General features: G+C 44.3%; 1 protein-coding gene across 1 annotated transcript in view; it reads right to left on the bottom strand.

Moving 5' to 3' along the window:
• Window positions 1–2,681: 2,681 nt before the first annotated feature.
• The window catches only part of PLPBP (pyridoxal phosphate binding protein), a 15,890-nt gene continuing 2,630 nt past the window's right edge, over window positions 2,682–15,941 (bottom strand). Inside the window, exons 3-8 of the mRNA XM_056571526.1 lie at window positions 15,398–15,433; window positions 13,739–13,814; window positions 11,810–11,944; window positions 11,562–11,704; window positions 9,537–9,635; window positions 2,682–3,866 (exon numbers count right to left, since the gene is read on the bottom strand). Of these exons, the coding sequence (XP_056427501.1) occupies window positions 3,765–3,866; window positions 9,537–9,635; window positions 11,562–11,704; window positions 11,810–11,944; window positions 13,739–13,814; window positions 15,398–15,433 (591 nt within the window). The 3' untranslated portion in view covers window positions 2,682–3,764. The remainder of the gene's footprint in view (window positions 3,867–9,536; window positions 9,636–11,561; window positions 11,705–11,809; window positions 11,945–13,738; window positions 13,815–15,397; window positions 15,434–15,941) is intronic.

The raw sequence follows: 15,941 nt of genomic DNA, 5'->3' as shown, positions 1-15,941 counted from the left end.
AACTTACAGTAAATTCGATTCGTCACGGACTTCTCGGCTCGGCAGTTGATGACTTTTCCTGCATAAATTAGTTCAGCTTTCAGGTGCTCCGGTGGGCTGGAAAAGGTGGATACAGTCCAAGGAAAGATTCTCCTAGGACTGTATCCACCTTTTCCAGCCCACGGGAGCACCTGAAAGCTGAACTCATTTACGCAGGATAAGTCATCAACTGCCGAGCCGAGAAGTTCATGACGAATCGAATTTACTGTAAGTTCGCTCATCTCTAGTATTGACACCCCAACAACTTATGTATGCATTGAACCTATTAAAAGATTGGATATGGTACAAGAAATGTTAAGATGTGGTCTGAAAGTGGTTTTCCACTGAGGGAAAATAATGGATACTCACCTATCAATCCACTGCCAACCCAACAGTGCCTGGGGTTGTCCTTCAATATAGGCTTTTTTCTGAGGTAGAACTATATTCCATGACTCAAGCCAGGCTGCAGTAGTTTAACATGAGCCTTCTGGTTGGCTTAGTTATTTGTTCTGTAACTACCCCATCCTTTACACTGCAACTCTGCTTATTAAAAAGGGAATGTGTCAGCGCTTTATCAAGCTAAGAACTGCAGACATGGGCAAATAACTAATAGAGAGATTAAATAAATCTGATTGATGAATGGAAAGCTATAAATATTAAAGTTTTCCTTTGAAGCTAAAGAGTCTAAAAGGCTGAGTTTAAGGGGTACTCCACTGGAAAACATTTTTTTTTTAATCAACTGATGCCAAAAAGTTAAAATGATTTTTAAATTACTTCTATTTAAAAATCTTAATCCTTCCAGTACTTATCAGCTTCTGTATGCTCCACAGGAAGTTATTTTCTTTCTGAATTTCCTTTCTGTCTGACCACAGTGCTCTCCGCTGACACCTCTGTTAATTTTGGGAATTGTCCAGAGTAGGAGCAAATCCCCATTGCAAACCTATCCTGCCCCAGATAGTTCCTGACACGGACAAACGTGTCAGCAGAGAGCACTGTGGTCAGACTGAAAAGAAAATTCAAAAAGAAAATAAACTTCCTGTGGAGCAAATAGAAGCTGATAAGTACTAGAAGGATTAAGATTTTTAAATAGAAGTAATTTACAAATCTGTTTAACTTTCTGGCACCAGTTGATTAAAAAAATGTTTTCCAGGGGAGTACCCCTTTAAGATCTATTACCTATGCTGAGGCTGTACCATTAATTTTTCAACTGTGTATAACCGCTTCGAGGGTTAGTCTGCAAACCCACCTCAGTAGGATCACAAAAGGTAAAAGGAGTTCTCCAGTAATTGATGGCCTTCCCCAATGTTCACCAACCTGTGGCAAAACTACAATACCCATCATGTGAAAGTTGTAGTTTTGCAACAGCTGGAAAGCCATGGGTTGGGGAACATTGGCCGCTTTCAGGTTAGGCTATCAATGTTTGATCAGTGGGGGTCAAAAAACAAAAGTTTAAAAAAGGGGCTTGTCCACAGGATAGGGGATAAGCGTCTGATGGGGGTCCGACCACTAGGACCCCCCTCCACCCAGATCTCAGAAAAGAGCCCCTCAGAGAGAGTGCATGCTGCAGATAATTTGTCATCCATTAATTTCTATGGAAGCTCTGGAGATGCTGTACTCTGGTATCTCTAGCGCTCCCATAGAAATTAATAGGGTGCGTGTTGTAGGCAGCAAGCATTCCCTGAGAGCCAGGGTCCCGTTCTGGAGACTGGAGGGGTCTCCGTGGTCAGACCCCCCCGCGATCATATACCTATACCCTATCCTGTGGATTAGTGATACGTTTTTTTTCAACCCCCTTAACCAACTGGATATAGGGAGGTGACTCATGCAAGTAGTCATGGAGGTTGGACCCCCGCCAATCAAACATTGACCCCTTTAAAGATCTGTAGCAACTCAGACAAGAGTCTACGGAATCTTATGGATCCATCTTAAATATTTAGAGCACTGGCGATTGATCAATTGGCAGCAAATGTACAAACGTTTTCATATGATTAGCAGTGACATCTAGTGGCAACCTTTGAGAATACATCCGCTGTCTGAGTTGTAATAAAAAGTTACAGTCAGTGGGGGTGCGACTAATTGAGAGTTACGACCTCCTTGGGAGAAAAGCCCAGAAAAAGAAAGGATGTGATCTATGGACAATAAACATTCTGTTCCTTCTACTGTAAAACCAGGCCTCATTCATGACTAATAAGAGGGGTCAGCGAGGCCCAGACAATCACATAGCAGGCTGCATGACAAGAAGAAGGGCATTATATAAAACACATGGAAAAGACTACGAAATGACAGCATTTTCTGTTTTACAGACACCGGATATTAGACTTTTCCGACATTGGTAGTTTAAATAGGTTAAAATAAAGAGAAATTTTGTTGAATGGGTTTTGTATTTTATATATATATATATATATATATATATATATATATATATATATATATATATATATATATGAAATATAGTCGCCATAATACTATCTTGACTGTGACTATATAAACACATACCCACATTGTCTATAGTACAATTTGCCAAGCAGTATGCCCCGGAGAGCCTCATGCTGGGAGTTGTCGTTTTGCAATAGCTGGAGGCACACTGGTTGGGAAACACTGCTCTCGATGTAAACAAGAATATGCTGGCTGAACCAGAAAGGACATACAGGTATATACTCAGATCCATGAAGGGACATTTATTTTAATAAGCAAAATAGAGACTATTGTGCACAATATTATTTGACCAAACACAGTTGACAACATCTATGCCTAAATTATTAAGCATTAATTGTACATAAAAATTTGTTGGCGCAATAGAATCCAACTCCACACAATCTGCCATCCATGATATGGTCCTGGGTTATGCTAAGGCAGCGGAGAAGCATGTTACAGACAATAACACTGCAACAATGTGGTTCCTTTTAACCTCATCTCAGTGTTTCCCAACCAGTGTGCCTCCAGCTGTTGCAAAACTACAAATTCCAGAATGCCCGGACAGCCAACGGCTGTCCGGGTATGCTGGGAGTTGTAGTTTTGCAACATCTGGAGGCCCACTGGTTGGGAAACACTGCCTTATATGGACACAGCAGCAATTTATTTATTTTTATAATTTTTTTTTTACAGGTCTGACTTGTTAACAAATGGAAGACCAGGTCCCACATTATTGATATGGGACATTGATATTGGTAGCGGATCGGCCAATAGGATCCAATGATGAGATCTGCCGTGATATTTTCTTCGTATTGCCGGTTTGATGATAAACATTAAAGGAGATATCCAGTGGTGAAAAACGTATCCCCTATCCTAAGGATAGGGCATAAGTATCAGATCGCGGGGGGTCCGACCACTGGGGCCCCCCGGGATCTCCTGTACGGGGCCCCAACAGCCCGGGGGAAGTGGGCGTATTGACCACCGCACGAAGCGACGGCTGACACGCCCCCTAAATACAACTCTATGGCAGAGCCGGATCGCTGCATTCGGCAATCTCCGGCTCTGCCATAGTTATATTAAGGGGGAGTGTCAGACGCCGCTTCGTGCGGTGGTCAACACGTGCTATCTGGCCAGCAACCAGGGGCCCCACCCCCGGCGATCTGAAACTTATCCCCTATCCTTAGGATGGGGGATAAGCTTCTCACCACTGGACTACCCCTTTAATAAAACACATTACTGCTACACAATCATCACATTCTCTGATCAGTGCAGATGCATCTCTGTGCATTGTTACATTAGATGTCAGTAGGTGCCATCTACATAATGCTGCTCTCCTATGTGCTGGCGGCGCTCGCTTCTCCTTTTGCTGGTTTGGAGTAGACCCGGTCACCAAAAATGGTGCTACCAACACGGACATTGGTGGAGCCCACCTCAATCTGGGGAGAGAAATATAAAGATATGATAAGATGAAATGATAACATGGAAACCGTAAAAAGATTCTCTTATGTGTATTATGGGCAGGGCCATATTTCCCCCCTATCTATTGCACAGACTTTGGACTCCTGCTAGCCTGGCAGATGTCCAAAATCAGGACATGCAGTCTGGAGTGCTGAAGGGGTTGTGTGTATCCTTAGCCAATCATAGCTCATCTCACACTGAGCTGCTCTGGGCCATGTGTAGCAGAGTGAGGGAGGAAGTTCTCCCCTGTATGGCTTCAGATGATGTCACGCCTGCTGGGGAACGTCCCTTCCCAGTCTGTGAATCTGACTGAGACTGAGCAGAAAATACAGAGCAATATCAAGGTAGAAAACTAAAAAATAATAAAAATAAAGGCAGGGGGTGGTTTACCATGATGGGCGCAGTGAACTGGGAGGATTGAAAAATGTTACAAGATCATGACCGGTGTTCCTTAATCCTTACTTTTTCATATTTTTGGATGATATTTTGAGGCTTCAGTTTCCATAGAGTTATGGTCTCAACATACAATGGTTTTAATATATAATGGTCGTCCTGGCACCAATTAATATTGTAACTTGAGGGACCAATGTACACAACAAAAACCACATGGGTTATATGCAGATTTTGTAGCAGATTCCCCATGGATCTCACCCTTATACACAGAACGTGGTGAAATCAAAGACAAATCCCACTACATAACAAGCGACTGCAAATCTTCAATTGTGGATTCATCCAAACTGACAAATTTTCTTTTCTCCGCGACACCGCATGCGGCTGCAGCTACATTATATTTAACTCTCAGAGGTGATTCCCCCCTCAACATTGCTGCCCACAGGCACCTAATGGCACATACAGCCCTGATTTACAGACCCACTTTGCAGCCATATTACAGTCGCAAGTCCCAGCCTGACCGCGGATCTGATGACCTGAACTGAGAGGATTTAAAATGCAACCATAATATGCCAATATGAAAACCGGCCTCAGGGTTATGTTTATGCTGTTAAAGGGGAACTCTACTGTAAACATCTTATCCCCTATCCAAAGCATAGGGGATGAAATGTTAGATTGTGTGGGTCCCGCCGCTGGGGCCTGCAGCAGCACCGTGTGACACACGGAGCCTTGCAGCTTCTGCATTCGTGATGTCACACCACGCCCCCTCCATTCAGGTCTATGGAAGGGGGTGTGACGGCTAGTTCGCACTGCGCATCGGATGACTGGGGACTTTTTTAGAGAAAAGGTTTTTATTGATTTTTGAAAGTAACATACGAACAAGAAATGCACGTTTGAAGTGAGTTTCAACATGAGGGAATACAATGTCAGTCTATTCAGTATCCTTCCTTTCCCGCAACAGAGGCAAGCAGTACAGGGGTGGAAAGGGGGATAGTAGCTTTCCCACACAACATGTATATCATTGGATATATCAACCATTCAAAAGAGTTCCTTACTGTCGTCTGAGTGTGAGTTCAGTAGATCAAAGTTTGCCTCAGACGTCATGACTGACATTGCTATTCAGTAATACTTAACATCTAAACGTGGAACGGAGGACAGCGTAAAGAGGAGGAAAGGTGGGAAGTCTGGGAAAAAGAAAGGGTAAGTCAAAGAGATAGGGAAGAAGGTTAGTATGAGGAAAGTAGTAGGAAGGGGGGAAAAGGGAAAAAGAGAGGGATGTGCTCTCAGGAACATGTCTGTGAGAAGGAGTGGTGAGGAAGGATGAAGCAGAGTACTTACCACGTGGTCACCTCTCGGCCGATACCCCCACAGCACCAAAGCGTCTGTCAGTCCACATGGTCAGCACCAGAGAAGGAATAGTGTCTCAGTGAGCCATATAGGGGTGGGGGAAGAAAGTAATGTGAGATAATAATGGGTAGTCAGGGAGCTAGGTGTCGGCTTTCATAGGTACTAGATTTATTTCCTGCAGCCAGGATGATATTGTTGGTGGGGTCTGTGATTTCCATAGGCGGGGGATCACTGTCCTCGCAGCTAAAAGCAGAAAGTGCAATAGTCGGCTATGTCCCAACGTGACATTATTGGGCAGGATAGATAGTAAGAGAGCCTCAGGGGAGAGTGGTTTGTGTCTGGAGGTGATCCGCTCTATGATGTCAATAACCTGGGTCCAGAATCTGGTTAACGACGGGCATGTCACCCATGTGTGTGTCATTGTGCCCCCCGGTTTCCCACATCTCCAACATGCGTCAGAGGATCACGGGTAAAATCTGGCTAGTAACGATGGAACTCTATACCATTTGGTCAAAATTTTATAATTTGTTTCCTGGGCTTTACAGGATAACGATGTACGATGGCATCGTGAGATGGCCCGTGTCCAATCCTCTGACGCAATGGTATGACCTAGCTCCTTCTCCCAGCCCTCACAAAACGGCAGTCGCTTTTTGGTTGATGCTTCCAATAGGAGAGAGTAGAGAGTACTGACTGTTTGGGGACCGGAGATTCAGCTGTACACAAACTCTCAAATCTAGTGTGGGGTCGATGAAGGCATAACCTGGCCGAGGATGAGCTATAGAAGTGCTGTAATTGTGTGTATTGAAAGTTCAAGAGTGTATTAGAGGGTTTGGCGCCTAGTATGTCTTGCAGGGGTTTCAGCCCAGTAGGAGTCAGGAGAGAAGAGGAAGGAGACACCCCCCCTTCGCTTAAAGTTGAGGTAAGTGCTTGTGGAGAGGGGAGGTGGGAAGAACGGATTATCAAAGAGTGGTGTAAGGGGGCCATCTATGGTGTAGAGGACTAGGTTAGGTAAGTATCCTTTATGTGCTTTAGCTATGGAGTGTAGCACTGGCGGTAGATTCGACTGGGGTCTTTTTTAATGTGATTTTTCAGGCATCTTTTTCAAGCTCCTGTTGATTTCAATGTGAGATTCCAAATATAACTGCTAAAACTTCTCTCTTTTTTCCAGAGCGGTTTTTGAAAACCGCATGCTTTATCGAACATTTCCCTTTGAAGTCAATGGTAACCGAAAACCACACACAGCTTGCCCGTGTGAACATACCCTTATAATAGTGTTATGATAGTTGATCCAGATGAAGGAAATCCGCTGTGTTTCCGAAACGCGTTGATGATCCAGCTTTGTGGACTTACAAGCACCCATAGTGACGTCACTATTCATCGCCTACCATCGCGACTTACAGAGCGGACGCAGTCTGGTCGAGGCGGTACCGGCAGGAGCGCTCTCCCACTGCCCGCCCATACCCGGAGGATCACAGAAGTGCGAAGGATAGTTCTACCGGAGTAGCTTCCAGCCACATGAGATACAACATGGAGAGAGCAGAAGGTACCCTAGAACTATCAGAACTAGCTTGCGTGGATTCAGTCTATCCACCCCATATGTCATAGACTATTCATTATTTTGCAGCACTGGAGCATCCTAAAAACGGCCCACTGTGTCACATCTAATAACGTGTATCTACATCATAATCACATACAGCCTATTCCTATACGTCAGGTAGTACCAGTGATTTTATGTTTTCAACGCATGAGTATAATTATATCTCCTTTTATTCATGATTGCACACTTTATTTCCCCTTTTAGTATCTTCGTTTTTTTTACCCCACTATATCTTCAGCTCGTTCAAACCATTTGTTCATAAATCTCATACATATTCCCAGGTACGTTTTCTTTTATTATTGCATCAAAACATCAGGTGTCATTTATCTAATTTTATTTCCTATTATTACCATCTTGCCAACTCCGTTCGTACTTTCACTATATTTTGAGTTACTACTTTGTGTTGTGTACGATATAGGGAAATACGTATGATAGTACAGCAGCAGAGCAGGCACTTGCCGACACCCTCCAGCGCTTATGCACATCCCTTTATTACAGTCTTATGATTGTGTTTGACGAATAAAACCATTCCTTTTTAAATGTTTTTTCATAAACGTCATTTTTTTATGATGTTTTTTGGATATTGATTTCTCCGATTTCTTTGTTGGTTTTAAAACGCCTGTAATTATATGTGCAGGTGTGGAAGTGGCAAGGCTTGTATACGCCCCATCCATGCCACTTGCACACATAATTACAGACGTTTTAAAACCAACAAAGAAATCAGGGAAATCAATATCCCCAAAACATCCTAAAAAATGACATCCAGGTCACTCCCACACAGCATATATAAAGTGATACAGACACTTGTATGACTAAGGCCCTGTGGGTCGAAACGCGTCACATTACTTGAGTTCCTGTCGTTTCCCATGGCAACCTAATAAAGAAGTTCCCTGCACGAGTCTGGCGCTGGAGATTCTCTTCTTTCTATGTGCTAAGTGGACTAGTCCTGGTCCAGTCCGAGCGCATTCCCAAGTTTGAGCTGGATAGAACTCTTTTGCTGTTTATACCCTTATAAAGGTTTGTGATAGGGCCCTATTACCAGATAAATGGATAGCAGGACTACAAGTGGCAAGTGTAGGTTGGGGGGTCCTGCAAAAGATTTTCCATCAGGTACTAGGAACTGCGACTTACACCTCTGCTACTTCCCCCTTCTTCTCTCAAATTTGTGATAGAAGCCCCTTCTGTCTGCAAAACAAACTGAAGGAGCCTTCCCCCAGTGCTCTGTCTGCAACAGGAAACCAAGCACTCTAATACTAGTCTTGCTCATTGTCATATGAATATGCCGATCACCTAATGTATTGTTTCCCAACCAGGGTGCCTCCAGCTGTTGCAAAACTACAACTCCCAGCATGCCCGGACAGCCAACTGATCTAATGTGTATGGTGGCCTCCCAACTCTCCCCTAAAAGCAGGTTACAGGACATGCATGCTCGGCCGAGCAAATCGTGCATGTATGTATATGGGGAATGTATATAGGGAATGAATGGTCAAGATCCTTAAAAAGGGATCTAAAGTACAGTGATCCCTCAACTTACAATGGCCTCAACATACAATAGTTTCAACATACAATGGTCTTTTCTGGACCATTGTAACTTGAAACCAGACTCAACATACAATGTACAGACAGTCCAGATCTGTGAAACGTGTCACAACTAGAGGAACTGACCAATCAGAATGGGCATTTTACTGGGAAATCACCTCTATTACTGAAGTACAAGCACTGAATGGCTGTCTGGTAGCGCCCTCTACGGTACAGGGAGGAACTATAAGTTCTGTACTACTCCTTACCTGTGCCAGGGTTAGCTGCTCCTTTGGACACTATGTAAGGGTGGCTCCATTTGGGACACTGTGTGTACTGTATAGGACCCTGAAGAAGCTCTTGTCCTCTACATAAACCATTGTTTCTCAACCAGGGTGCCTCCAGCTGTTGCAAAACTGCAACTCCCAGCATGCCCGGACAGCCAACAGCTGTCCGGGCATGCTGGGAGTTGTAGTTTTGCAACAGCTGGAGGCACCCTGGTTGGGAAACACTGACAGACAGTGATTTACAGCTCCCAGCAGATCTTTCTTACTTTTATATGTAAGGATTTGCTTTATCTATATTAGTCATCTACTTATTTTTCTTTAATCCTCACCTTTTCCTATTTTTGATGACATTTTGGTGGCTTCAGAACCAATTACTAGGTTTCCATAGAGTTCTGGTCTCAACATACAATGGTTTCAACATACAATGGTCGTCCTGGAACCAATTAATATTGTAACTTGAGGGACCACTGTATACAGTACTGAGGACCCCATGTATTGTATATACTCACTGCATGTTCAAAGTCTGACGACATCCCCATACTCAGCTCCACTGCATCTATTGGAAGTCCCAGCTTCTCACATACTTCTTCACGCTGTTTTAGCAGCAACTGTATATGGGGGATAAGAGGGTAATAGAAGAATAACCATTCAAAGTAAGGAATAAAAGTGCAACAAACCCAATGAACGCTGTATATACTTTGCATAGTACATTTAGTGCCCATGCACAATAAGGAAATTCAGGAATTTTCTCAGTATGTTCCAGCAGCGGATCCACGCCACCCCGAAACTGGGGTTTATTTCTTGCAGAAACTGCTGCTGCATTTAACCCTTGCCATTTAAAGTAAAATCCCATTGCGTGGATGATGGACTTTTCCAGGCAGAATTTGGCCAAAAGAACAAACATGTTCAATTCTTTTGGCAGAATCTGGATCTGCGTCTGAAGTTCTGGACAGGAATATCTGTAGCGTGCACTTGGCAGCAGAATCACATAGAAATCAATGGAATGCTGGTGCAAGCGGATTCTCCCAGCAGAAAGTGCGTAGTGTACATGGGCCCTTAGAGGTTTAATCACACATACAGTATCCTGTGCACATTTGATGTGCAGGATTTGAAGCGGTGATTAGTCATTGCGTTTACACTGAACTAAAGCATAAAATCTGCAGTTTCAAATACTGTGCATTACATATGCGCAGGATACTGTACGTGTGAATACACCCTTAGGGTACGTTCACACGCGCGAATTTTTTAGCGGGTTTCCCGCTGCGTATTTTGAAAGTGGCCGGGCTCTTCTCGGCTGTCCGCAGTAGATTTTCCGGGGCGGAATGTACACTGCGGAAAATCCGCCGCAAGCCCCATTGAAGCCAGTAGGGACTGTGGAGGATTTTCCGCAGCGTAAATTCCGCCACGGAAAATCTGCTGCGGACAGCCAAGAAGAGCCCACCCACTTTCAAAATACGCAGCGGAAAACCCGCTAAAAAATCCGCACGTGTGAACGTACCCTTAGGGTACGTTCACACGTACGCAGATTTGATGCGCAGGATTTTCTGCTGCAGATTTCAATGTAAACTGATTGACTGAGCCCAGCTTCTAATCGGCAGTTACAAATCCTGCGCATAAAATCTGCGCAGGATCCGGTACGTCTGAACGTACCCTTAGGGAACGTTCACACGTACAGGATCTGCTGCATATTTTCTTTAGCTGATTTTGCTACTCATTGAAGTTAATGGGAAGCAAAATCAGCTGCACAAAATCAGCAGGAGATCCTGTACGTGTGAATGTGCCCTAAGGCTCATTTTACATGTGCGTATTTTCTGCGGCAGATCTGCTGTAGCAGATTTTGCTACCCATTTAAGTCAGTGGGCATCAAAATCTAAAATCCGTGCATGTGAACTGACCCTTGAGTAATTTCATAAAGACAACCCCGGCCTTGCATTCTTTATCAGGCAGATTGATATCATAAAGGACTAGTCGTCCATACATATTGGTCAGCTATACAATTGAATGGCTGGAATGTAGCACTACATATGTAGCACTATGCACAGGAGCCACAGCTTCCGCATAAAAGATGATGCAGCCATATACTTGTGACTGGTCCAACCCTTGATGAGAAGGGTGGCATTAGCAGTTTCATACCACATCTCCTGTAGGCGTACTCTGCTCAATAGCATAGAGCAGTAGTCCTTAAACTGTGGATGCCCAGCTGTTGCAAAACTACAACTCCCAGCATGCCCGGACAGCCTTTGGCTGTCCGGGCATGCTGGGAGTTGTAGTTTTGCAACATCTGGAGGTCTACAGTTTGGAGACCACTGTTATAGAGCATCTGATACTGCTCTGTGATAGAATAAGCTTAAAAAAACACGTCACCCGATGATAGGACAAAGGTCAGACCAAGAGGAAATGTGTACTTCAATTGTGTAAGTCTGGCCTGGGACCATGTCTGCTTTAGTAAAGCATAGATAAAGTAAAATAACGGAGGAATTATTGGACATTTGTCTCTAAATATCAAACCAGGACTTGTTTTAGTGCCAGTTTACCTGAAAGTCAGGATTGGGGCCTTGTGCAAGATCATGGCCAAAGCTCCCTATGGTCATCAGACCCACAAACTCCAATCCTGGGCACTTCTCCCGGATATGTTTTACCAAGTCAACTGTGTCTGATTTGGAAAGGCCATGTTTACCTGAAAAAAGAAACAAAAAATGTCAGGAAAGTGAAAGTGACAGACAGTAAACTGGCCAACATAATAAAAGGGTTAATCCAGATGGTAGGCGTATAAAAATATTACTTTCTTCACTGCTGGTGTTGACTTGAACCATCACCTTCAACTTCTCAATCGATCCCTTTTTCTGCCAGGAGGCATTGACTTTGTCTGCAAGCTTCACAGAGTCTATGGTCTCCAAAATGTGAAGGTTTGGAACAGCTGGGAGAAGAGAGAAGGGATCAATATGAACTATCATGTGCAGCAGGTTCTTATTCACGAAAGGGGTTGTCCAGGTGTAAAAAGAAGAATATCTGGCTGCAGAAAACATGTAAAAAACAAACACTACTTATCTGGTGTCTGGTGTCTGTTTACATGGCTTCAGCAACGCCGTGACCACTAGGGGTTTAAGAATTAAAAAAAAAAAAAAAAAAAAAATCGATTCACTCGATTATCCTGATTTTTCATTTGACGATACTGTATCAATTCAATCGATCTTTTTAGGGATGTGGAATTCGTATCTCCCGACATGCAGTTCCGGGCGGCGCTCAGCAGTCTGTATGGAGTGGCTCCGGACTCCTGCCCGCTCCGTACTCTGCAGCCCCCGGGTGTTCTCAGTAGCCGGGGGCCGATGCTAATAGCCAGCATGCAGCGATCGCCACGGCTGGCTATTAACCCTTCAGATCGCCGCTGTCAAAACAGCGGCGTCTAAAGGGACGTGAATGCTCCCTGGTTGGCTAGTGGGGTGGATCGCCCCCCCGCAGCGCGATCGCGAGGGGGAGATCCACTGTAGAGGTAGCCGGAGGGCTTACCTCTGCTTCCCTGCTGTCCCGTGGTCTGCCATTGATATATCCTGGCTGGACTAGGCTCTATCAATGGATCACAGAGCACACAGATCAATAGAGTTCAATAGAACTCTATTCATCTGTCTGAGGAATCTAATGATTCCTCCTAAAAGTCCCCTAAGGGACTAATAAAAAAAAGGGACTGTAAAAAATGTTTTAATAAAAGTTTAAAAGACACTGATAGATCATGATTTAAACTTTTAATATGGAAGGGGTCATATTAAAAGTTCAAATCACCCCCTTTTCCTATATAAAAACATGTAAACATAACAAAAATAAAACATATTTTGTATCACTGCGTGCGTAAAAATCGCACTAAATCGTCTTTGAGATAGAATTGGGATATATCGGGATATATCGTATCGTCATACGTGTATCGCGATACGTATCGTATGGCCAAATTCTTGCCGATTCACACCCCTAGTGACCACGGGAGACACTTTCTATAGGGTGACAGAATATGGCATAGTTACACTGCTGCCAAGTAAACAAATACTGGCAGGGGACTAGACGCAAGCTAAAGAACACAGACAATCCTCACTTCCCTTTTACGTCCCCAGCTGACTTTTGCTACAGCTGGACCTAGGTCATAAAGGCATCAGGACATGATATGGTCTGCAAGTAAAACATACGAGGGGAGATTTATCAAAACCTGTGCAAAGGAAAAGTTGCCCATAGCAACCAATCAGATCCCTTCTTTCATTTTGCCGAGGCCTTGTTAAAAATTAAAGAAGTGATCTGATTGGTTGCTATTAGAGATGAGCGAACTTAGTGATTCGATTTGTCGAACTTTTCGGCTCAGCGTTTGCTGACTTTATCCTGCATAAATGAGTTCAGCTTTCAGGTGCTCCGGTGGGCTGGAAAAGGTGGATACAGTCCTAGGAGAGAGTCTCCAGCCCACCGGAGCACCTGAAAGCTGAACTCATTTATGCAGGATAAAGTCATCAACTGCCGAGCTGAGAAGTTCGTGACGAATCGAATCCCTGGAAGTTCGCTCATCTCTAGTTGCTATGGGCAGCTTTTCCTCTGGACAGGTTTTGATAAATCTTCCCCACGGGGTCTATGCACGTTGCTTTGTCCCTTCACCATTTTTGTGGTGTAGTAAATACAGCAAAGTAAAGCATTAAAAACAAGCAAACCAAAACACGCGACAGCCCATCTCTTTACTTACCAACTAACTTGTTGATATTGTGTTTCTGGAGATGTCCAATGAAATGCCATTTAATCTCTGGGCAGGAAGAAATAATCTAGAATGGAGATCAGTAATAAATATCACTGCCAACCATTTATAGGAATACTACAGACTCACCGTGTAACATCACATCCCAACACCGTAGGTTTCTTAGTAGAGTAAAAGATTGTTCTCCCCTTACAGTTAATGGAAGCTGCCCCTCTATAAGCAGGACATTCCCGTACTCAACCAAAGAGCACTTTTGTCTTATATGGCACTCGCGGTGGACCAGGGAAAATGAAGGATACTGGCAATCTCTCTTATCTGCAATCTATCCTTGTAGGACCCGGTGGTATGTGACTAGAGGAGATTGCTAGCACTAAGTAACACAGAGAAATTGTTATTTACCATATTTTTCGCCGTATAAGATGCACTTTTTCTTCCCCTAAACTGGGGGGGAAAAGTTGGTGCGTCTTATATGGCAAATACCTGCGGCCATCAACGGCCGGGACCCGCGGCTAATACAGGACATGACTGATCGCGGTGATGCCCTGTATTAACCCTTCAGATGCGGCGATCAAAGCTGACCGCCGCGTCTGAAGCGAAAATAACACTAACCCGGCTGCTCAGTCGTGCTGTTCGGGACCGTTGCGGTGAAATCGCGGTGTCCCGAACAGCTTACAGGACACCGGGAGGGACCTTACCTGTCTCCTCGGTGTCTGCTCCGTGCCGGGATCCCCTGCATGGCCGGCGCTCTCCTTCGACGTCATCATGTCGTCGCGCACGCCGTCCCGTCATCCATTAGGAGTGGCGGGCGTAGCGACGTGATGACGGCGACGGAGAGCGTGGATCCCGGGGAAGAAGACGTCCGGAGCGTCGGGGACACCACGGGGACGCGGCGACAGCGATAGAGCGACATCCAGGGCAGCGGTGACGGGTCCGGAGCGGCGAGGACACGTGAGTATTACCTCCTATCCAGTGTTCTTCAACCTGCGGACCTCCAGATGTTGCAAAACTACAACTCCCAGCATGCCCGGACAGCCGTTGGCAACATCTGGAGGTTTTGCAACATCTGGAGGTCCGCAGGTTGAAGATCACTGTTGGGTGCAGAATCTTTTTTTTCTAGATTTTGCACCTTTAAAATAGGGTGCGTCATATATGCCGGTGCGTCCTATAGGGCGAAAAATACGGTGCCTAAAGTGGGAACTAGTGTTGTATAGAAAGATAAGTCTGTTTCTGCAGCCTATATATATTTATTTAAAAAGTTTATTCTTGGATCTAGTCACTGATGAATATTACATTTTCTTGAAGCTTGAGAGCAAATATATAAATCTACTACTCCTTCTCAAGCAGGGATCCACTAAGCCAGTGTTTCCAAACGCGGTCCTCAAGTCCCCCAAAAATGTGATGTTTTCTGGATTTCCTTAGAATCAGGTGATGCCGGATTCATGACCAGAATTATATCACCTGCGAAAGACTAAGGAAATCCAGAAAACATGACCTGTTGGGGGGACTTGAGGACCGCATTTGGGAAACACTGCACTAAGCAGTATGTTGGCAGCTTTATGGTGGTACATTGTAGTTCAGCACCAGTGTTATATATATATATATATACACACACACACAGGTATTAAATACACTTGAACATAAATATCTTACATTAGCGTTTGAGGCCTTTTCAAGCAGTTCTTGAACCTAAAAATGCAAAAAAAATAACAACAAAAAATTATGTAATTAAATGACACTGTCCCACATTTACTATGCTGAAAGTGTTAAAATGATGTCTCCAAAAATTGTAGTACAAAGCAAATAGGACAATTATTCGCTCAACAAAGTGGCCTAACCTTAATCTCATGCCAAGTACCCCCTCATTATAAGATGCTCCAACCAAGTATCCCCAAGAAAGTAGCCTCTAATGCCTCACTGTATTCAGCAATAATGCCCCATGAAGCCAGTAATACCCCCCCCCCCAGCCAGCAATAATGCCCCCTTAGCCACTTATACCCACCCTGTAGCTTGTAATATGCCCTTTGTGGTCACCAATATCCATTCGTGTAGCAAGAAATAATTTGCCCTGTAGCCAGTAGTATGACCCCTTTTGAAACCAGTCATATCCCCCTCCCTTCTAACCAGTAGTATGCCCCCCCCCCCCCATAAGCAGTAATAGGCCTGTAAATTCTCCACACTTTGTTGATTTTGTATA

Source organism: Hyla sarda, chromosome 4, assembly GCF_029499605.1.
Source record: "Hyla sarda isolate aHylSar1 chromosome 4, aHylSar1.hap1, whole genome shotgun sequence".
Lineage (NCBI taxonomy): Eukaryota > Metazoa > Chordata > Amphibia > Anura > Hylidae > Hyla > Hyla sarda.
The sequence above is the reverse complement of the archived record's forward strand: the minus strand, read 5'-3'. Positions and strand labels throughout refer to the sequence as shown.